Here is a 24,658-nt window from a genome sequence, read left to right on the forward strand (position 1 = left end):
GTGACAGTTTAAAAATCAAATGAAAATAATAAACATTCATCTTGTACAACACTCTCACACTCTTAATGTATTATACTTCCTGAATTTCAATAAAACCTTATTTGGTTGCTTATAAATAAAACAAGACAATTTAAACTCAAACCCTCTATATTATCTTTCTCAACCGAAAAATGTCTCTTCACTTTTCTCTTATCCACCAATCTACAAACCAAAAGTGATAGTGATGATTTTTATTTAAAATAAAAATTAAAAAATATGGCAAACTTGGGCTTTGATCTTATCTGGCTCTAGGCCTTAGGTTCATGTTTAGGGTTGGTCCTTAATTCAACCCCACCCATACAATGTGAGTGTGACTGTGTGTGTGTGTGTGAGAGAGAGAGAGAGATGTCTGCTACGTCTAATTATCATGTGTGGATAGGGATTCCGAACCCATTACTTAATCAAGGTAAAACATAGGCCTCGTTTGTTTACAGCTATTTTACTTAATTGGTTAAATTCATTTATCCAAGTAAATGTTTCCCAAATAAAATTTACGTAGGTAAGTTTATTGACCCATGTTCTTTTTGTTAAAATTTATTCGGGTAAATGAGACACTCCAACTTACCCATGCTCTTTTGCCTCACCCATTTTCTTGGGTAAGGTGACCATTTTGTTCCTCTATTGCCAATATTACCCTTCTGTCCAAATGAAGGTTTTTGGACCTTTTGTTTTATAAACCTATTTGATAAGCTATAGTGAGTCCATTTTAAATAAAACCTTATCCAATAAATCAAATGAGCGCTTTAAAACCCTTTTTAATGGGCTATAATGGATCAATTTTAAATAAAACCTTATCCAATAAATCAAATGAGCGCTTTAAAACCCTTTTTAATGGGCTATAATGGATCAATTTTAAATAAAACCTTATTCAATAAATCAATAATCCAATGCTTGCAACCATGTCATAACAATTTTTGTTTTTCAAGTTTCAGCCACTAGATGATTGTTCATTAATACTGCAACTTGGTAATCTTTTAAGGGTATATCTTTTTAGTGAGTCCCACATACATTTTCCAAAAAAAAAAAAAACACCACACACACACACACACAAAATAGTCAACTTTTCTACCCAAAGCCATAGACCTAAAACGGTCTCAATAAATAATTGGGATAATTGGATCTGGTAATTTTATGTAAATAATAATTTAAAATTTGAATTGCTTTTTGTAAAGCCTGAAGTTCGTAAAATCTCTTCATTTTATTCAAGCTGGATAGCCTGGATTATTGAAGAAGGCGTACTTCCACCTCTTGTTGGAACGGAATCTTCGTTCACTTCCTACTTGGCATATGCATTTATACAGCCTTTTCTTTCTTTTGTTTCCATCTTTTTTATTTTTCTTTGGGTGTTCTTTTGATTCTTCTTTAATTTTAGTAGTATAAAAAAATATTTTGAAAAAAAATCATTTTCTTCCCTCCCAGTGGTGGGTAAGCAATTTAAACATTTGGGATTAAACGGGTTAATAAATAATATCATAATTAAATAATAATAAAATAAAACATATAATACAAAAATTAATAAGAATTGGATATATCTCTAATATTGTATATTCATTATATTAAGAAAAAATAAGTATGGAATGTAAGAAGTATTTTTATTAATGATGAAAATAGAATGCCAAATTTACAATCAACCTAGAGATGAAATGATGCCATAGTCAAATAATAAAATTTTTTAAAATAGAAAATACAAAGAAACACAAAAAAAAAAAAATAGAGAAAATTTGGGCACATATCTAATGTTATATTTTTATAAAAAATAAAATATTGGGCGCATCTCCAATATTATGCATTCAGTATAATGAACAAAAATAAGTAGTTTTTGGTAAAATAATAAAAATAAGTATTAAACATAAGAGATAATTTTATCAAAGATGGAAATGTAATACAAAATTCAATGTAATCCTAGAAATCAATCATTTTCTTTTTTGGGTGGTGGGTTAGTGGGTTGGATCAAAATAATCAATCGATGATATGATAGTTAGACAATAAATTTTTATCAAGATAAAAAAAATACAAGTAATCAAAAGAATATATAAAAAATTATATATTTATTATGTCAAACACAAATTAAGTGTGCTAATTAAAAAATATTTATATAATGCAAATGAAATATATAATTTAAAACTGATCCAAAGCTATTTTCTTATCTACGTGGTGGGTCAATGATCCAACATTTTAAAGAAAATCACGACGTCATAATTGAATAATAAATATTTAAAAAAGATAGTATACAAAAAATGAAAAAATACAAAATTTTGTCAAAAACATTTGAGAATATTCTAATGTTATATATTCATCATATTAAATAAAATAATTTTTAAAATAAAAAATATTTTTATTTATGACAAATGGAATACAAAATTTAATAATAATACTAATAATAATAATTGTATTTGTTATTGTAATTTAAAATTTCCACGTGCAATGCACACACACATTACTACAAGCATTCAAATTTATTTTTAATCATATTGTTACTTTTGTTAATAATTCAAGTAATTAATATGAAGAAATTTATTCATATATATATATATATATATATATATATATATATATATATCTATCTATCTATCTATCTATCTATCTATATCTATATCTATATCTATATATATATATTCAAGGGTTAATTTCTTCAACTACCCTTATGAATTAGCTAATTGACTAAGTATACCCTATTGTTTAACTATTGTCTAATGCTACCCCTATTGTTTCGGAAAATTACCATTGCCGTTAAATATTGACAAAAGTGATGAAATGTCTGCTTTGCCCTTGGGTTAAATTGGAAGCTCCTCTTGTTCTTCTTCATCTTCCTTAGTCTATCTTCACCACCCAGGTCCAAATCTAGGTTCTTGATTTGAGATGGAGGGGTCCACATGTGTGTGTGAGTGAGAGAGAGAGAGAGAGAGAGAGAGAGAGAGGCCAAAGGTGGAGAGATTTGCTAGTGCATGGTGATGAAACATGGGAGAGAGGAAGAGAGAACGAAGAAGGAAAGGGAGAGAGGGAGAGAGAATGAAGGGGAAGAAGATGGAGAGAGAGAGAGAGAGGGTTGGTGTTGTGTTGGTGCTTTGGAACTTGTACAGGTACAAGGTAGCCCTCTATCGAGTCTCGAACACCAATGTTCAGGTTATGATTGAGTTGGCTTCGGATGCCACATGTCGCCTATGTGGCTGCCTTATCTCTTCGGCAACATCGACGTCGCGTCACCTCCACAACCCAGCTTATCTCCTCAGCCATGTCAGCACTGTGTCACCTCTACGGCCCTATCTTATCCTTTCAACCACGTCATGTGGATAAATGCAACCAAGACAGAAGAGCGGATGGGGACAATTCTACTAGGGATTACTCCTGTAGACATCGGCGGTTAATTTCATCCTGACAACCCCGAAAACTTCATCCGACCAAGACACAGATCATTGGCTATAAAATACCATCTGAGAGTTCATAACGGATGGTCATTTTTATGGCCATAAAACAACACTTGATCCACTTCTGGCTGCAAGGAACTTTGGGTTTTTCATCAAATATCAACGTGGAAGGAATATTGGCTCAGTTTGCCGTTGGTTAATACGGAGCTAGCTTGGTTTGCTGCTGCTGAAATGAGGGAATATTAACGGATGCTAACCGTAAGAGTAAAATTAGTTAATTGTAGAAACAGTAGGAGTACCATTAGATAATATTCAAACGGTAATGGTATATTTAATCAATCATTTAAATCAAAAGAACAATTTAAGAAATTTATCCAACTTTTAAAAGTTAAGTGATAAAATGTAAAAGACAAAAATATCCTTAATTATTCATTAAAATTTTAAAATATGTCATTTTCTTAAAAATATAAAACATAGTTTGTGAGATAGAAACCACGGTGTAAAGCTTTGGAGTGTTCTAGGGTTGGTTTTGTACTGCTTCGGCGTAAATTACGGGAATCCGACTATGTGAAATTGAGATACTTTCTTCTTTCGGGCACAAGAAGAATGCTAGTGATCTCCTCTCCTTGTACACTGTCACCACCGCCCTATGTTGACAACTCTCCTTCCATTGAATAACACCTACATATCAAACAAATAAACGATTAAAACTAAAAATCCATTTTCATCTTTAAGTTCAACCCGTAATAGTGCAAATGCATTTATGTTAAGCTAGTATTCGATTCTTGCCCTATCTGTTTGAATTCTTCCCCTAAGACATACATGAAGTTGATGAATATCAAAAGTCTCAGTAGGTATTTGATATTGTTATTGGGAATATCACACCATTTTCTTATAAAAATGGTGTTCGGTATGTGGAGTTGTAAGCATTGTTTTTTCAGAGAATGGTGCTTATTTTTTGTTTGAAATAGATGTTGCCACGTAAGTATTTTATGAGGAAACAATACTGGCTTTGTTTGGTATCAGTGTTGGCAGTAACATTTTTAACATTGATCTATATTATCCAATGTCTAAGATGATGCCACATAATTGCATCACTAGCAGCAATTCATCATTGTTTAGAAAACATTGAATTTGACATTGCTCCATACTACACTTTCCCAATTTCCAAAACATGATTTGGAGCAACATTTTTTTTAAAAAAAAATACCAAACAAAAATGTGTTCTTTGAGACACCACTTTCTCTGATATAATACAATTTTCTTAAAAAATGACATTGATACCAAACATCGCCTTAATCCCTATTGAAAATGGTGACCTTAAACTCAGGTGTGGGCTCTTGTAGTAGTAACTTCAAAAACATCAATTCAGAGGGCCCGAGTGTATGTTATAGAAACCAAGAGGAGGAATCTGAATGCAATAGGTGGTCCAAGGCAGTGATAGCGTACATTTATATAGTATTCGTGAGTCGTGGCTCAGCTGGAACGTGACATGAAGGGCAAGCTAAGCGATTGGTCTTAGTGGGCACGTCTAGGTGATTGATGGGAGGATGCCTACCATTCTTTGGACACGTTTCGCGGGGAGGTGGAATATCAGCACTGCCAAGTGAGCATTTATTCTTGTATAAGGCGTTAGTATTGTTCACAAATAAATTCAAACCGACTAAATCGATCAATTTGATCCGATCCAATCTGATTTGACCGTTTTTTTCATCATTGATTGGTTTCGGGTTGAAGAGATGTATAAACCGATAATTCGATTCGGTTTTGGTTTTCACACATAAAAATCGAAATCGAACCGAATTGAGTTATCTATAAATATATTCTCATTGAAATTATATATATATATATATATATATTTTCAGAAATGTATATATTTAAACCAAAACCGATCCAAATCGACCTAAACTGACTAGGTCGGTTTTGCTTAATAGAGGGTTGGTTTCGATTTAATTTTTAGGTAACCCGACCAGGTCAGGTTAGTTGAAAAAAAAAAAACTAGTAAACCGACCCAACACGACCCATGAACAACCCTATAAGGCGCATGTTGGCCCTTCTTTCTTGACGTCAGAGATAAGAGCGAGTTCGTCTTGCAAGTTGGAGGTAGACTGAGGTTGGGAGTGTCTCCTTCAGGTTAGAGATAGCTCGGGTCAGATGGACCAAGTTAGAGGTGAGAATTGGGAAACCAAGTCAGGAGTACATTCTTGAGCTCATTCTAGGTTGAAGATTGGGAGACTAAACCACCTACCAACAAAACATGTTCCAACTAATGTTTTCAACTCATTGTTGACCCAGTTGGTCAAGCCACTCGAACTGTCACCCAGCTAGAATTCCAGGCCCGATTCAGTTAAGACCCATTAGATGGTAAAAAATTGTTGACTTGGTCAAAAACCGTTTGACCCAGTGACCAAGCCACAAGTTGCACACTCAATGCATGCAAAACTTTTAAAGGCCATAACTTTGCATTCTGATGTCTGATTGGGGTGATTTTTTTTTTTTGTAGCTTTTTTGAGATCTATGCATCCTAATGGTTGTAGGCGCCTTGCCCCGCCATTTTTTTCGCAAAAACCCCCTTTTTTGGTCTCAAATTAAAATTTTTAATATTTTTATAAATAAAAAATTAAGAACATATATTAAATATAAAATAATACATATAACATATTTATAAATTATTTATTGCTAAATATATATTTATACACATATAAATACATATATACACCGATACACACGCATATATATATATATGCTAACGTGGCATGGTCTGAATAGTTTGACCCAGCCGGTCAAATTGGTGACCCGCAACCCAAAGGCAAAAACAGTTCAGCCTCTGGGTCAATTTTTAAAACATTGGTTCCAACCCTATACCAACATCATCTCACACAGCAGATCTCATACATGGCAAGTCCCACTTTTATGGTGAGTCCCAACCTCAAGTTAAGATGTACAGTGTGAGATGATGTTGGTAGAGGGTTGGAACATGTTTTGTTGGCAGAAGATCCCAATTTGAAGATCGATTGTTACTTAGAAATTCTAGGTCTACTTGCCAATGATGGTCCAAACTGTCACGTGTTGAAGCGTAATTGAAGGGTGGATTGACCTCCTTCAGAAATAATTGACCACCACGACGAAGTCACAACCATGATCATCAAACCCAAAAGAGTGTCTCCTTCCACGACAATTTGGATGAGAACAAGAGTACTCTCACATACTACCAGCATTCCTCCGAGCCCTAAACTTCTAGCTTAGTAGCTCACACATAGGCATGCATTTGTGTTTTGTATTGGGAAAATTCCCCATTAGTACCTTGGTCCCCCAAACTTTAAAATGTGAGAATTCAATACCCGAATTTTCAAAACATGTCAATCCAATACTTGTTATAAATCAGTCCCATTCAAAAAGACACAAATGCCCTTTAAGTGTTATTTAATTCTCTTTATCAACCATCCAAATGTTGACAAAAAATGAACAGTGTCAAATCCTTGCCTCTTTTATTCAAGAAAGTTGGGGTCATGTCTCAATGGGCATTCTAGTGACCCCAACTTTCTTGAATAAAAGAGGCAATGATTTGGGATTGTTCATTTTTTCAATACTTTAAAAACTAGCCTGGAGTCTGAATTGTTTTTTGCATTTGGGTAGCGAGTCACCAAATTGATTGGTGGGGTCAAACGGTTCAGTCTGTGCTATGTCAATGCATATATGTATGTGTGTGTGTGCATGTAAATATATATTTTAGCGAAAAATAATGTATAAATAGGATTTAGATATGTTAAATGTATTATTTTATAGTTAATTTATGTTTTTAATTTAGTTTTTATTTTTTATTTATAGAAATATTAACAATTGCAATTTGAGGCCCAAAAAGGGTTTTTTCCACAAAAATAGCATGGACGACTCCTTGGGATAAATAGATCTTGAAAAGTTGCCCAAAATAAAAAAAAAAATCACTCCAATCAGACATCAGATTGCAAAGTTATGGCCTCTGAAAATTTTGCATGCATCGAGTGTGCAACTAGCGACCCGATCATTGGATCGAGCGGATCAATGGTTGAACCAACCAAGTCAACGGTTTTTTATTGTGTCTGGTAGGTCTTGACTAGACCAGACCCAAAATCCTGGTTGGGTGACGATTCAACCGGTTGGATCAACGTCAGTTTGAAAACATTGCATTTTCTTGTCAATGATTGAATGATCGATAAGGAAAATTAGATAAAACTTAAGGCTCCATTTGTTTGGGATACAAACACCAAATCAGAGTATTTATGTACTCCAATTCGCATTTACAGCGTTTATTTGATGCATAAAAAAGTAATGATTATCAGAGAAAAATGCATTATTTGATACTTTTGTACTATGAAAAGAGAGCATTGCATTATTTGACACTTTTGGATACAATTTTATGTTCTCTTGATAATTAACTTTTTGACCGAAATTAAGTTATTAAAGCATATGATATTTGAAGCATTTAATGATAGACCCATACTTTTATACCGATTTCAAATAAACCAGATAAATGCAAAAATATTTTAAAATATGAACCGTATTTACATTCGTTAACTAAAAAAATGAATAAATATGTAATGTATATATTTGCGTTTGCATTGCAACCAAACGTAGTCCGAAAAAAAACATTTATATCTTTTTAAATACTACTTAACCCGTACATACAAAATTAGCACGTTTTTTAAGTTCGGATACTCAATCGGGGATGGAAAATAATGATTTATTCATCTATGATTGTTTTGACAAGAGTAAAGGACATTTAATAAAAAATAATGATTTTACTCATCTGATTAAAATCGCCCGGCACGACCACGAGAGCTCCTCCCTGACCTCGCCGGAATCCCATCGGAAACCTCTCCTTTTTTTACCCATACCATAACACCACCATCTCCCGCCTTCCCTCCGCCACCACCACCCAACCTTTTCCATCTCCTGAACCTTGAACCATCACCACCATTCATCTCTCTCCTTGATCTATTTCCATTTACAGCTTTCGCACCCACCGGATCAACTACTTTCTTCTCATCATCGTCAACTAGCGCAAGGTCTCCAAATTTCCCTTCAATCTCCACCTTCTCATCCACCGAACCCTTGAAATTCTCAGCTCTTCCTTTGATTCCATGAAATCCTCCATCGGTCCTCCTCTCTTCGTTCGGATTTTCCATCGGCATTGTCGGAATTTCCTCTTCCCTTACTTTTTCCGGCGACGCCCCTGCTATCTTTCCTGTTTGGGTTTCTCCCGCTTTTACCTTCGTTTTCTTCCTCTTATTCTTTTTCACTGACTTCTTCGATTCGTTTATCTTTTCTTTCTGATCATAGTTCTCTTCTTCCACTTCCCCTTCTGGATTCTTCGTCTCTAAACCGATCTCTCCTTGCCCATTTCGCCTCTCCTCCGGCCGATCAAAAGCTTTAACGTTCCTCTCTTCTTCCTGCCGCCCTTTCTGCACCTCTGGTTCTTCTTTGAGATTATCTTCTTGAAGCCTTCGCTCTCCTTCTTCCTCCTTACGCTGCAGCCATTGTTTCCGATCAGAAACCACCACTCTTTCCCGATTCAATCGGTTCCCTCCTCGCCGGCGAAATTCCCATCCATTTGCCCTCTCCAGGCGATACGATGCTTTAGGCCTCCACTCTTCTTCCCCCTTCTGCTTTAGCGCTTCTTCTTCTTCTTTTTCTTGCTTGATCTTCAACCTTTCTTTCCCATCGGAAGCATTTCCTCCTCCAATCACCACAGCCTCTTCTCTTCCTCGACTCAACCGCTTCTGTCCTTCTCTCCGGCGACTCTCCGACCAGTCAGATGCTTGAATACTAACTCTCTTCTCTTTGTCCTTTCGTCTCTGCATTACCATGGTCTGTCCTTCATTTTTCTTTCCTTTCTGCATCATCTCATCTTCCTCGCCCCTCTTCTGCTCCAGAGCTGTCCTCGCTGCATCTTCTTCTTCCTCCTTCTGCAGCTCCTTGAGCCTCCGCTCCTGGAGCTGTTTGAGCGTGACATAGTTCGGAGGGAGAGAAGGATACTTGCTCCTCAGATTCTCCATTTCCAAAACTACTCGTTTCAGAGACGAGTTCGAATCGTCAGACGAAGATTAGGTTCCCCATGAAATAGAGCAGAGACAAACCCTTTGTCTTTCAGAAAAGAGAACTTTTTTCTGTAAAAACCAAAATACCAATTATAGGCAATTACAATTGATCTTTGATCAGAAGTCTCTGAGAAGGGAAGCAGAAATTTCGTGCTCTTCGCTATCACTTTTCAGAATCCACGCTCAACTCCAGCAGCAGAGAGAGAGAGAGAGATAAGACATCTCAATTTTTCTAGGGCAATGAAAATTGAACACGTTGCAACCTTGATCAGGGAAGTGGTATAGTCCTAATGCATGCTATCAATGCCCAGTTGCCCACTACGCACTACCTAGTAGTTGCGAAGCGTGTTCTATAAAATGCCACCAGATTTTCATAACAATTACAAAAGATGCCCTCCATGGCAGAACTGTGACTGTGGATCTGTGAATAGTACGCTTCTGCAATGATCATGTGTCCCATTGGTCCACGTGGCGCACCAAACAACCTGATACCACATCCCATTATGAATTCGGATTTAATAGCTCGTCATATGCGGACGATGATAATGATGATGACGACGATCCGATTATTGGATTAACCGCTAAGAATGTATATGTGATAATTACAAGATGATGATATTTATAATATAATTATGAAGAACTTATGCAATAAAGACAAGTGTCGGTTCTTCCTGCCCATATCCATATGCTCTAAGGAAGAGTTCTTGGAACATTTGTTTCAAATTTATCTCTTAGATCTCAAGATATTGATGGGCCTTTAATTGAATGGCTGTTTTACTGGCTCTTGATGTCTAGTGTGAAGGAATTTGGAGACCCATTCAACTTTTGAGGAGATAACGGTGGTTGTGTGGCATTTATGGAAATCTTAAATTAAGTATGTATTTGGTTCCGTTGTGTTTATTGAGCAAAGTTGTCATATATGCATTTCATCACCAAAACTCTCATTATGCGTATCTTCTATGGGTCTTTCATGTTTCAGGAAGTTTCATTTTGGAGCTTCCCCAAAAAGTAAGTGTTTATTGGCACTTTTGCTGATACTAGTAAGTAGAGGTTCAACCGTTCAAGTAAAAGAGAAATCTTTAATATTGTTTTGTGGCAAATAAGGACATTTTCAAATTAACAAAAATAGAGGTTAACTCATATATCCATTAAGCCCATCATATAAATTAAAGTATTTGGTGTGATGTAAACTGCAAGGGCACTTTCATTAGTTTTAAGAATGAAATATCAAAAACCATATACCTGCTCACTTGTACTGTTGCAACAGCTTCAACAACACGTGCGGCTCCTAGTAGGTGACTAATATTGATTTTGTTGAGTTCACTCTTGGCTCCAATAATCAAGGTATAACCAAGCATGCCGTATGGTGATTGTGAAAACTCATTATATAATTGAAAGAAATAAAATGCATTCACATAACCTCAAGATTCTAACCAAAGCAACGAATAAGCGGTAATCATCAGCCTGTGTTGATGTAGCATGTGCAGTTACATGATTGACATCTTCTCTAACTACTCCAATCTGGCGCTTCTCCAAGGAACCTAGTCTAATGAAATTATTCCTAAAAACAACACTTGGTAAAATGTACCTTAGCATGTTTTAGTTCTTCTAAAAGCAGGACACCAGCTCCCTCTCTCATAACAAATCCATCACAATCCTATCCATAAATCATTTCTCACATTAAAAATGCCAAAAACTATGGAAAATTTTTGATGGAATCCATAATCCACATAAGTAGATAAGATTCTTCTTGGATATTAATTTATTCTTAAAATAAATTTTTATGTACCAAAAAATTCTTTATTTATTTTCTTTTTGGATTGGCCCAGTTATATCACATTCCCGAGTTTCAAACATTAACTTAAAGTTTACTATAAGTTTTCACTCGAACCTTTAGTTGGGTCACTATGTCTCTGTGAAAGTGCTCTGCATGCAACAAAGCCCCCCAAGCCTGCAATGGCAACCACCATAAAGAAAATAATGATTCTATTCTTCACAAAGCTTAACCCTTGTACACATCAAGAATAAGAAAAGAATAGCAGATACCTATAGGTATAACTGCTGCATCAAAGCCACCACACTGAAAATAGAATTTTATTAATAATAAGAACAATGCTCAATCTGTATAGTGATCCCCCTGCTCCTGGCTCACCCCAACAAAAATATTTCCAAGACACACCAGCCCTAGCTAATGAGTCATCCATACTATTTGTTGATCTAGGAACCCAAATGAATGAGCAGTTCAGGTTAGATCCCAAAGATCTAGCATGTCTAATCAGAAAAGTGCAGTATCCATGGCACATCATCCCCAATTTTCAACCAGTTAACGACAACTTAACATTCTCCCTCAACTTATATTCCTATATAGACAGCAGTCAAATTTTAGCCCTTACAGAATTGCTAAAGTTTCTCTCTTAAAGAATTTCTAACCCTGATGGTCCTGAAAAGCTCAAAACAATGTTTCCCCTCTCATCTCTAATTATTCCCTCAATAACTAACATCAGTTGCCCAAACTGTAACCCCATCAGAATTTTATTATCATATTTACTTTAAATGAACACAAGAAAATGAAAAAATAAAAAGGCATTTCCAGCATAACACCTCCAATGAATAAAGTCTGCCAAATGAAATGGACCACTTATAGCTTCACCTCTGATAACATGGTTTGTAGCATTAAGTATACAAAAGTTGCTTGATGCACAAGCAGTTGAAATTGAATAATTTGGACACATCAATCCCTACAGTAATGTAATTAAAGAAACAACTAAAAGGTTGGATTCAAAATTTAGTAACCCCTTAATATTTCTATAGTATCAACTTCAAAAATTGTAAAGAGAGGTTACTTAGTGGTGGCATGCTTGCAAATAATGGGAATTTTAACAACAATTGAAAAGAGAGGTTACTGAGTGATTCCATTTATTGCACACTCAGGCCTTGACTGCACAACATTTTCCTTTTAGTATAGATAGTAACCTTTTGTTTTCAACTCATAAAATGACGAAAAAAAATTTAGAATAAGATAATATTAAATGGTTTATTGGTTAGTGGTTAGTTACAATGAAATTGAGGTTACCCCAAAGAAAGCTGAGTGAGGCTACTCTCAGTCAGATTGATATAGTGCCAAAATCACCCAAATGGTGTTAAATTCGAGGCAACTGTAAATTTGATAATAGATTATGAGAAGAACAGTCCAACATTTATACTATTTTAAAGCAAAACTAAACCTATAGAATTCAGTGGGGTTACTTTCCTTGCTGACAGAACAGGTAGGTCCTCCACACTTGGTATTCTTGATTGATTTACAATCCATAAAAAGAAGAAAAGTGCTTACTACTTAGAATTTTTCTGATTTGAGATTGTATTCAAATCATTCAATTCAATTTACTATCCTGTAGAAAAGCTTCCTCTCTCTCTATCTCTCTCTATCTCATTTCAGAAATATCTCCTTTCATTGTTTCTAAACATTAATAACACTAAAAAAGAGCAAGGAAATAAAAACATGCAACTCTTAACCACTTAACGGTCCCATGAAAATGTTACTACCAAAAAAAAATTAAGGGGCAAAGCAAAGTTTTAACCCCACTACCATGACAACCGGTTCTCTATTAGAGTTTGCAGAGCTGTTCTTGTCTTTTGAAACTGTTGCTATTGCTACTCTTGTTCCTGCAATTACCAAACAAATATGTGAGCCAATTATGCATATCAAGATTAAAACCAAAACAAAAAAACAAAGCCAATGTGAACCACTAATAGATGTCTCCTGACCTTATCATTATTGTTCTGCAATTTCTCTTTATGAGTCTTCCTCAGCTTTCCTAAACCCGTGCTACTGAATCCCTTCTATGCAGTTAATAACTTGGCATTGTTCTCCTTCTCCTCTGCAATGATAGTTAATAACTTGGCATTTTTCAGTCCACTACCCGACTCCAGTTTCTAGGTGCTATTGTTATTTGTCAATGTTCTCCTTGTCATCCTTCAAAATCTTGATTGCCTTTTGAATTGGTGTTTGCTTCTTGTTCGATGAATTTCTTGATGTCATTTGAATCTGAAGTGGTAAATGATGCCTGGAATCTGATCCAGGTGCTCCAAGGCTTAAGCCTGGTAGAACATTGGTGAGAGTTTGATCAGTAGCTGAAATCTCAAGGGACGTTGGAGCTCCAACCAAACATGGGATGCATTTTGGTTGCTGAAATCTCATCAATAATAGCAGTAGACTCCTCAGCCACTGTATCCGAAGCTGGCAAATACTTCTCTTTCTCTGCCTTCGGACAACATCAATAGGAATGTAATTTCAGGTTGATCAGCAACAATATTCTCAACTTTCAATTGTATATCTTCAAGAACATCATCTATTATGGAACAACTGTCAGAACTTGACTCCAAAAATGGATCATAGTTATGCGGTTGTTCAGGAAATAGATCCATGAAGTTTGAGTCCTTGACAGGATCACATTTTAGCAATTGATCAGGATGGAATCTTCAATTTTCAATTGCATGTTGATTCCAACCTTTGCTGATACTTGATGGGTAGCATTTATCAGATCCAAAGATCCAAGCTCCCTGAAAATTAAGCAACATACCTCTGTCTTGCAGCATACTCTGCATCAATACTCCCCAAAATTGATTGTTTTCATAGAGAAAACACCATAAAGATTCTCTCATTCACTTGTTGAGTACCTAGAAGTCCAATACTTCTCGATCTCTTCCGCTGTTCTTCCTGGTATTCTCCCAGCGATTAGAGACCACCTGATCAAATGATATTGAAATCTTAGATTAAAAAAAAAAAAAAAAAGCTTAGGAAGAGCGAGAACCCAGAAGATTAAAAGGACGAAGGAACTAATGAAATGGGGAAAAGGCATCAGACCGACCTGTCTCCAAGCAGATTGTACATCCGAGCAATAAGCGTTTCCTCGTCCTCTGTAAATTCCAGCTTAGAGCCTTGACTGGTCTCCTCTATACAAACATCAAATAAAACCTAGAAAAGAAAAAATCAAGTTAAAATAGAGTACACATTCAAGGAATACAAACAGGGTCTCATGTCACGAGTAGAAAAGAAAGAGGTAGTGAAGCCATTGTATGAAACAAACACCTCGAGAAAACCAAATCAACAAGTGTATAATAATAAAACTAAAAGCCAGGAACGCATAACAAAAGAAACCAAGCTGAAGAAGAAACTCTTAATGAGTACAGTACTAAATGACAACAAACATTCTATAGACATCTAGTGCGGTCAATGCAGGAAACAGCCAGGGAAATAAAACCCGGTTGTCATAGCAAATGATCAATGAAAAAGAGTGGTTGGTTTAGAACGAGACGAAAGAAAGAAATGAGTAAATTTGAAATAGGTACCCCGAGAATCCACAGAGGTATCGTCAGAGGAGCGATCCAAATCGGCCAAGCTCCCTGAAAATTAAGCAACATTCCGATGGCAAGCAGCATACTTGCCGATACGTTCGAAAGAATAGAAATTAAGCAACATACTTCTGTCTTCCTACACATCTTTTACGCCACTGAAGCAGCATACATCTGTCTTCGTGGACTTCATCTTTTACATTACTGATCGATTTGGGCCCTTCATCTTTTACATTACTGATCGAATTACGCTGCAGGGTACTCAGATGTTCCAGGGAACAATTTGTGGGAGATGAAACGTTCACTTTGCGGGAGACAAACCGTTGGTGGATAGTTTCAATCAGGGTGGGAATTCAATTGCATGAAATAGTTTGTGGGAGATAAAATTGCTGGATCGTGGGAGATACAACCGTTTGTTTTCCTATTTCTATTATAGTGAGAGTAAATGAAAATGTGAGAATGATATATTTGCCATTTATGCTTTTCCCATTCAAAGTGTAAAATGAGGGTATTCTCTGTCCAATGAAAATTCCATAATCAGGTATACCTCATTCGCACTTTTATAGATGGTGTCTAATGGCGCGTATGTGTTATAAATGCCCTCATAACACATACTACAGTACAAAGTCACCACTCTACCATTATTGTTGCCTTTCTTTAATGATGAAGACGGATTTGACCCTCCAGTCACATCATGACACGTGGCATTGTAGAACAACTGGATGACATATGGACACCACTTAAGCGATGATTTGGAGTCTTAGATCGCGGTTTATCTTCGCTCCAACCTATCAACTTCGACCACAACTTAGGTCGGCTAGGAACACCTCATCTAGGGCCAACTTGTAGCATCTTGTCACTGGCCGATGTGACTTCGACGTGAGGAGCGACCTCCCTCGAGGGCTTGCTAACTTGACTGAGGTCCAAGAGGCGACCTGCGAGTTGTGCTCGCCAACAAATTCAATATGCATATCCCACCTGACACTCCTAAATTTTTTAGAAGTTGGCCCACGTACCGAGTGTTCCGAAGGATGGTCAACGTGCGTAGCAGTTATCTCTGGGGATCTCGGACCGGTTAGGTGACCTCCCAGAAATTTCGAATGCGGTGCATGAAACCCACGCCAAACAAAGCCTATATAAAGGCACCAACCCAAATGACACAAAAAGGTTCTTCTTCATAGCCAGAATAGAAATGGTCTCTATTATCTTTCTCCAAAGCTACCTCACTCAGCCTTTCTTGGAGAGAGAGCTACCGTAGATATATGGCATCAGAGATTCGGCCATCCATTCTCCTCTCTAGTCTCCAAAATTCTTCAACAACATGATCTTCCTGTTACTAGTGCTCGCCTACAATCTTTTTGTCGCTCATGTGCTTATGGCAAGAGTCATTGTCACCCAATTAACTCCTCTAGAGTTAATTGCTTCTAATGTATGGGGACTAGCTCCTGTTACTTCTGTTAATGGCTTTAAATAATATATAGCTTTTTACTGATGTATTCTCCAAATACACCTGGATTTGTCCCCATGAATAATGAGGTTGAATCTCTTTCTGTTTTTATTCAATTCAAAACAATGGTTGAAAGGTAATTGAGGGTCTCTATCAAACGCTTCCAATCCGATGGTGGTGGCGAATTCCAGAAGCTCTCTTCCTACTTTGCTTCTCTTGGCATCTTACATCAGCTCTCATGTCCTCACGCTCCCAGCTCAAAATGGGGTGGCCGAAAGACGTCATAGGCATATTGTCGAGCATGGCTTATCACTTCTCACTCATGCCTCTGTCCCAACCAAATATTGATGGGAGGCCTTTAATACAGTGGTTTACCTCATGAACAGAACACCCACACGTGTGTTGTATTTTCACACTCCCTTGGAAACTACGAGTTTTCAGGTGCAAGTGTTTCCCACACACCAGAGCGTACAACTCCAACAAGTTAGACCTCAGATCTCTCTCCTTCATCTTCCTTGGCTATGGCCATTCCCATAAGGGCTATATCTGTCTTCATATACCAAGTATGTGTTGGTTTTATTTCATGGGATGTTTTGTTCAATGAATGTTCATTTTCTTTCGTTAACCTTCCTGCAGCATCGACATCACTACATCCTCTGTACAACCTCCTATTGGACCCACCTCTTCTTTGCCACCTCTCACTGCCTAGTCGCCTTCTCTTGTCCAAGTCACTAGCAATTCGCCGCCTCCATCTCCCACTCTATCTCCTGTCATACCACCTTCCACTGTCCCTCAGGTCCCACCCTCAATTGCTTCGACACACCAATGGTCATCATATCCAAATTTGGGATCAGCAAACCCAGTCTCAAACGTTTGGAATCTACAACCCAACATCAGGCCCATAACTCCTTTAAACATTCAATCTTCACCTCTAGTCCTGAACCCACCTGTTTTACTGAAGCTAACAAGCATCCTCAGTGGCGCAACGCAATGGCACTTGGGAGTTGCGACCTAGATTTGAAGCCCACAACGTCTTGGGTTGTAAGTGGGTTTTCCGTGTGAAACATCGACCTGATTGTTCTAGAGACTGCTACAAAGCCAGGCTCATTGCTAAGGGCTTTCATCAGTGTGAAGGCATAGATTTTCATGACACATTCAGTCCAGTGGCAAAGCCCACCAACCACCATTCGCGTGATTCTCAAACTTGCGGTTTCTCGCGGCTGGGACATTCAACAGCTGGATGCGCAAAATGCCTTCTTGCACGAAGATCTAAATGAACATGTTTATATGGAGCAGCCTCCGGGCTTCATTGACAAGGACAAACCTGCCCATGTTTGCCTTCTTAAACGATCATTGTATGGGCTCAAGCATGCATCTAGAGCCTGGTTTTACAAGCTCGTCTCGTATCTTCTCTCCTTGGGATTTATATGCTCAACTTCTAATAGCTCATTGTTTATTCTTCATGACAATGATATGTGGCTCTTTCTCCTTGTTTACGTTGATGATATCATCATCACAGGCTCTTCTCCTGCTTTGGTATCATCGATTATTCAAAAACTCCAAACGTAGCTTGCCATCAAATTGCTTGGTCCACTTAGCTATTCCCTTGGCATGGAAGCTGTACATACCAAATCTGCACTGCTCCTTAGCCAAAGAAAGTACATCATCGACCTCCTTCAGCCCACTAAACTTGATGGTATCAAACCTGTTGCAACTCCTATCTCATCCTTGTCACACATCGATGACTCTCCTTTTGTTGATGTCACCCTATACAGACGAAGTTGTGGGGGCCCTCCAGCACTTGAGCTTTACCCGACCTGACTTTGCCTACTCAGTCAGTCGGGCTTATCAATCCATGCATAAACCCACAACTGATGACTGGGCCACTATGAAGAGAATCCTGAGGTATTTAAAACACACTATTGGCTTCGGGTTAGCCATCTTACCTTCTTCATAAACCTCATTGACTGCTACAAACTACTAGATCGACGTTCCCAGACAGGTTATTGTGTTTACATGGGCCCCAACCTAATCTCATGGGCCTCGAAAAAGCATGCCACCGTGGTCCGTTCAAGAATAGGAGTTGAGTACAGAAGTGTTGCCTCTGCTACAACTAAGCACTTGTGTAATTGAAGTCTCTCTTCTTTGAAATTGGCTTGCCTCTTGAGACCATGACAATTGGTTGTGAATGAAGTGTTCCATTCACGCATGAAACATATTGAAATCGACATGCACTTCGTTCATCATCACATCGCTGCCCCCATTTCACTTTCCTTTGTGAGTTGTGACAAGCTTCATGTTGTTGCACCTTCCATGAGCTTGAGGGGGTGTTGACCAACGTATCATACACGATTCCACTGGAGGATAAACCCATAACAATCTTAATTATCTTTGTATTTATCCTCTATTTATCTTTATTTAATTACTGTAATCATCTATTGCTATCCTTATCCTTGTCCTCTGTATCAGTTATGCATATATATTGGTGAAACCACACTCAATAAATGATTGAATTCAAACCAGTGATTTATATAGATCTAGAATCAAACCAAACATTAATGGTTTTATAAATTAGAATTAGTACCAAATTTATGGGTAATTGATACAATTGGCCTTACCCCATAAACCTAACTAAATGAAATTCATAGACTTGTTACACTGTATAATTGAAAATAATGTTCTTACAATAGATAACTTCACTTGTTTATAATCTAGCCTTGCTAAAAACACTATAAATAGCAATTAATTTGAAGTTGGTCGAACAAAAAAAAGGCAAAGTTACATATGAATTAATAAAATAAAGTTTATTCTACAATCATAAAACCATTGAACGATCAGAAATATATCCATTTAAGGGATGCTTGGGACCATGTTGTTTTTCATAAAAATGGTGTCATATAGATGCCAATTCAGCATTTATGGTTAAACAATATAATCTTTTGTTCAGTAAGCTATTTATCTAAAATAATGCTAAAAAATGCATCACCATAGAACTCAAGAAAGTCGAGTCTTTTTGCAAAATGTCCATAACATTTAATTTCTTGTCATGACTCACTGTTGCTTGCAATGGTTGGATGACCTGACGTTAATGTGGCAGCAATTAGAGGTGTCAATTGAACTGGATTTGGTCCAATTCGATCCAGTTCAATGCGAGTCCATTATAAATGGACTAGGTCAAATCCAATCCAATGAATATTTTGGATCAGTCCAATTCAATGTCTGGACCGTCTAATCTATTCAAATTCGTTTTGATTTAGATTGGTTTCAATCCAAACCTAGTCAATTGACACCTATATGCTTATCTTATATCAATGGACTAGATATCGACTTAATCCAATCCAGTCCAATAGGTCCAATCAAACCTAATAAATATTTTGGATTGAATTGGTCCAATCCAATGTCTTGTTGGTCCATCCAATCTGTCTAAATTGATTTTGAACTGGACGGGGTCCAATCCAAAACCGGTCCATTTCTTTCTTTCGTTTTTTTTGCTAAAGCTATGGTAAGTGATGGAGGACGATTTGACCCAACCCATGAAACGGTGACACATGGACACTGACTCAGCACGAGCGATAGCTAAGCGTTGTAGCCTGGTGCGACCAAGTGACGGGCCCATAAATCAGCTCGCTACATTGTAGCTCACAAAAAGAGAAGCTCGCCGCAACACGAGCTTCGAGTTCCCCGAGCTACATTTGAAGAAATACTCTGAGGCAACTTTAGCTTGCAAGCTAAAGTTATTAGCTCGTCTGAGCTCCCAAGCAGACAAGTCATCCCAAAGACCAATTCTACTAAGGATAACCTTGGAGTGTTCCAAGCTCGCTACAAAATAGCTCGCGAATGAGCCGCATGAGCGCTCCTCAGGAAGCTTCTGACTGACAGGCCGTACCGATCAGACTGCGTCATATCCCTTACTAATGGCGCAGTCCCAGTCCTTTCAGTAGTCTGCGTCCACGTCTCTCAGCAGGCAAAGGCGTGCCTGCCACTATGGAGACTTGTCACTCACCTAGGCGAGACGTATGCCACAATGGCCACCTGCGCAGCCCTGGCAAGTAACAGCTATGGCAGGAGCCCAGTGGCGGTTATGCCCGACTTGACGTGAGTGCCCCTAAAAAATCCCTCAGGGCAGAAGAGAAATTTTTTTTGAGAGACCTCTAATCTCTCAAGTATAATGAGAACGCGCTATCTGCACTCTTAGCCTTCATCTCCTTTTTGCTTCTCCTACAGAATACTAACTTAAGCATCGGAGTATCCCCACCGGGTAAACTCCCCGGAGATTCTTCTTCATCTTCATCTCAGGTACTTTCCAGGAGCCACATGAGTGCCAGATAGGAGTGATCGGATCGCGCTACATCTGTAAGAAACATCCTATCAAACAAAAATTTGTGCATAGTATTACTACGTCTACTTAGGAGGTTCTTATTATGTGGTTCATTTGGAAACATCCAAACAATATCATCTTTAACAATGCAATTTGTATCCCCCATGTAGGTCATTATTACGTCCACCAAGGCACAAATTGCTGATATTATCATATTAGCACCACTTTCACCTCGAAAACTCGTCTAATTCCTTGGCTCTTTCAAGCATAGTTTTCAAAACAAGACTGGACCGGATGGTTGACCAGAAAAATTGAGAACAGGTCTCTGGTTCCTTTTTATCCCATAACTGTTATTTCGCCAAAAACCATTGACTTAGTCAACAAACCACTAACTCGGGCAATCGAATTGTTCAAACCGTCTAACGGTTTTGACCTGTTTGGCGTGTCTTTTCACACGGTCTTTCAACTATTTACAAGCTGGGAAGACCGATTTTCGGTTTATTCCCATTTGGCTCGTGGAAGATCTAGCCGCCAAAAGACGGTGCACCGAAAAGACGTGAGAAGCCCATTTTAGGAATTTTCAAATGAAGCTTCCCGCGTCTTTCACGTTTTAATCTCGCGTGGAAAGACGCAAGCAGATGCACAGAAAGACATGCGTCTGTCAAACTGTCTTCAGGCTGCTCAGATCTTATGTCAAAAGCTCAATGTGTCTTTTGAATGTTAGAGCTACAAGGAGATCTTCTCAAAAAGACGCGCCAAACAATCCCTTAATTTTTAATTTTTTTTCAGAACGGGTCATCCGTTTAGTTGAAACAATCAGACCATTCAACCCAAGAAGTAGACCCCTAACTAGTTCATTGTCTAGTTCGATTTTAAAAACCTTTCTTTCATGTGCTGATGGGAACTTGACTTTCAGATGGATTAACCTCATCCAGGTCACATTAAAATTAACACAGACGGTGCATGGAATTCTTCAGTCGCTGCAATTGGCATTGTGTGGTGAGAAATGAGTTTGGACACTTCTTCCGGGACCTGGTCCACAGTTCCGGACTTCTTAAGGTCTGTGGTCTCTTAAGAGATGTATGTTGATTAATGGAAGTTCATTGCTTTTTAGCTTTAAAAAAAATTCCAAACATTCATGGTCATGCAAACCTGTGCTACTTTCTTAGAAAATGGCAATAAAGAAAATGAAATGTTACAAACACCACCTAAATACTCAAGAATTGAAACTTTCAATTAATACTCAAACAGCCATTAAACCATTAAGCTACACAAGTACAATCTATCAAATCATCAAAAAAGTTAGGTTCCTCAAGTTTCAATCAACAACTCTATTAGTCCAATCTAAATAATATATATGAAAATATAAATAAGCAAAATCTTAACGATTCCAAGACTCCCAAAGAAATCTAATACTTTCATGGCTCCAAGTCCATCACCAATTCCAAAATAAACCCCATTGCAATCTCTTATTTTCAACCTTTTAGTCAAATCTCACACTCTTACAAGAAAAGAAAAACAAAATATACTTATAGTTACGAAAAAACAATTGGTTTGTCTTAACCTTTTTTTTTTTATTTTTATGATCAAAGCTCTTAAAATACATTAAACCTTGTTTTTTTTTGTGAGTAACGCTAATTTTTAAGTTTGACAACCAATCTTGTCCATTTATCAGAACTTCAACAATATAGAGAAAATGACAATTATATCTTGAGTCAATAACTCTATCACACCTGTAGAGAATGCTAACATGGTTTTAAAAACTGACTTAAAAACCAGATTCAATCATCCAGTCCAAACCCTGATTATGTAGTTTGGGGTCCAAAACCATATCCAAAGCGATGGTTAGTTTTTGGGTCAATCAGTTCAGTTCGATTTTCAAAACCATGATGCTAACTTTGATGCAACTGTGAAAATTGGAATCATTAATACATCACATGCCATTATATATCATTTTAGAAAGTATGGGAATACTTTGGATTACTAAATTGAGAATCAGTCATGGTTTTGGGTCTAATTCCCAGTTTTGGACTCATAAGCTTAATTGGGATTCAGATTGTATGGTCATACCATTTGACCAGGGAATTGGTGGTCAAGATGGTTTTGTTTTCGAATTGGTTTTTAAAACCATTACAAGATACATGATAGTACAACAACAAACGTAGACCCTCAATCTTAAACACACTTCTTTATTCCCCTAAGATATTTGAGTGCTTTTTTTAGCCATAAAAATAATGAAATTGTTTGGGTTATGGTTAAATTGGCCACGGAAGCCACTTGGTAGCCTCCGCAGCCAACTTATCTCTTCAGCCATGTTGGCACCACACGGGTCGGATAAACACGATCAAGGAGAGTCTCGTATGACAGGGAAGGAAACTCCATCGGGGAAGGGGACTTATCTCGAAGACTTCGACGGGTAACCTCATCCCAACAACCCCTGAAGGCTCATCTGAATCAGACACAGATCTTTAGCTATAAACAGGTAACTTTCGCTTAGGGTAAGGCACTTCTTGACTACTTAGACTATTGCTTTGCCTCTTCTGCTCTAGCCGACATTATTCTCATCTGCTCAACTCGACCACTTACCTTTCGTACCACTAACTTGAGCGTCGGAGTGCCTACCCATTGAACAACTCCTCGGGCCTCTAATGTTTTTCTTGATTTCAAATCTTACTACGCAGCTTCGTCCTTCCACCTCGGTTTCACTAGTGGGCAAGACTATCTGACTGTGGTCTTGGTTCAAGACACCTCAAATCGGAAAAACATCATATTGGCGTCATCTGTGGGAAACACACAAAAAGCCATTTCCCAAATCTCTTTTCGTGCAATCAAGAAAACCATGCCAAGAAATGCATCTGACCGCTTTGGAGCCCGATCCCCATATCGGGAATCCCATTTTCACCACGGCTCTCCACCTCGAGAGCCCTAGTAGCAAGCCATAATCGACCCCGTGCAGTTCCAAGTGATGCAACGGAAGGTCGATCGGATTCTTGCGATGATGGAGACGTTGGGACAGCCAACACAAGCCTCCAAACCGTTCCCCAGCTGTGCAGGCGATTACTACAGTTGATCCTCGCACTGAGGACCCCAAAAAGCGTCACCCAGATAGGCATAGGGTTCGGTCCAACCAAGAAAGACAATAGTCGTCAAGAAGACTAGACTCTCCTACCTTGTCCCGTGCACATGACAATCACAACAAGTCACACCATTCCACCCAGGTTCCAACGAAAGTACGGCTCGATCAGCGTCTACCACAACATCTAATCTTGATTGCTCAATCCAGTTTTGTCCGAGACTGGCTTGCAATACCAAAGGGAGAAAGGTCTGTAGGCACAACCCCAGCCAACAGAGACGTTGAAATCAAGGAACTAAAATAAACGCCTGGCCGAATTAGAATGTAGCCAAGTAGATAAAAGCGTGGCTCCTCCAACAACCCGACCCATAGACACCACAGCCAACTAGCGAAGGAACCAGTCTTCGTTCAAGAGATTGTAGATGAACTCCCACCAACTAGTTGGCGACATCCGCAGTTCGAGAAGTACGTCAGAGCCTCAGATCCCAACAACTACCTTAAAGGATTCAAAGCCTTGATGATGCTGCATGGCTCATCCAAAGGGTTGATATGCAAGGCCTTTGTCGCCACCCTCCACGGAGTCACTAGTACATGGTATGCCTCCCTTCATCTACGGTTTATATCCTCTTGGGAATAGCTAGAGACCCAATTTTTGGTGCAATTCACAACCATTCAAAGACATTACAAGAGCCTGGCTAACCTCATGCAAGTACGACAAAGAAAAGGGGAAACCCTAAGATAGTACTTGGTGAGATTCAACGTTGAGGCCCTCCAAGTTTGAGCTTTGAACCAATCTATAGCAGTGACAACCATTATGAGCAGCATGTGATCATTCGTGTTTATCTTTTCTTTACAGAAGAGCCCTCCTCCCAACATAACGACGCTCATAAAGCATGCACAAAAGTACATGAACGCTAAGGAAGCCCAAGTACTAAAGAGGAGCGAGGAAGAGCAACAAGGCTGGAAAAGGAGAGACCATGACGAGCA

At 38.1% G+C, this 24,658-nt stretch overlaps 1 protein-coding gene and 1 long non-coding RNA gene across 3 annotated transcripts; both read right to left on the bottom strand.

Annotated features, from left to right (window-relative positions):
* Window positions 1-8,106: 8,106 nt before the first annotated feature.
* On the bottom strand, window positions 8,107-9,772 carry LOC148864094 (uncharacterized). Its single transcript, XM_088976135.1, has one exon. It carries the CDS (start codon window positions 9,437-9,439, stop codon window positions 8,195-8,197), a length of 1,245 nt encoding a protein of 414 aa, XP_088832261.1. The 5' UTR covers window positions 9,440-9,772; the 3' UTR covers window positions 8,107-8,194.
* A 2,845-nt stretch (window positions 9,773-12,617) lies between these two features.
* LOC148864095 (uncharacterized) lies at window positions 12,618-14,102 on the bottom strand. 2 transcript variants are annotated; one of them, XR_016110399.1, is made up of 3 exons: window positions 14,062-14,102; window positions 13,247-13,743; window positions 12,618-13,144 (listed from the first exon to the last, which is right to left on the bottom strand). It is a non-coding gene; the product is annotated as an uncharacterized LOC148864095 (long non-coding RNA). The 2 variants fall into 2 exon arrangements; XR_016110400.1 differs by having other exon boundaries at window positions 13,247-13,739; window positions 14,062-14,098.
* Between the last annotated feature and the right edge of the window lie 10,556 nt (window positions 14,103-24,658).

This window comes from Nelumbo lutea, chromosome 3, assembly GCF_056320005.1.
Source record: "Nelumbo lutea isolate HS-2025 chromosome 3, American lotus-T2T, whole genome shotgun sequence".
Taxonomy (NCBI): Eukaryota; Viridiplantae; Streptophyta; class Magnoliopsida; order Proteales; family Nelumbonaceae; genus Nelumbo; species Nelumbo lutea.

Excerpts from the sequence above, each read along its gene's own strand:
- LOC148864094 (XM_088976135.1), bottom strand. The coding sequence starts at position 9,439 with ATGGAGAATCTGAGGAGCAAGTATCCTTCTCTCCCTCCGAACTATGTC.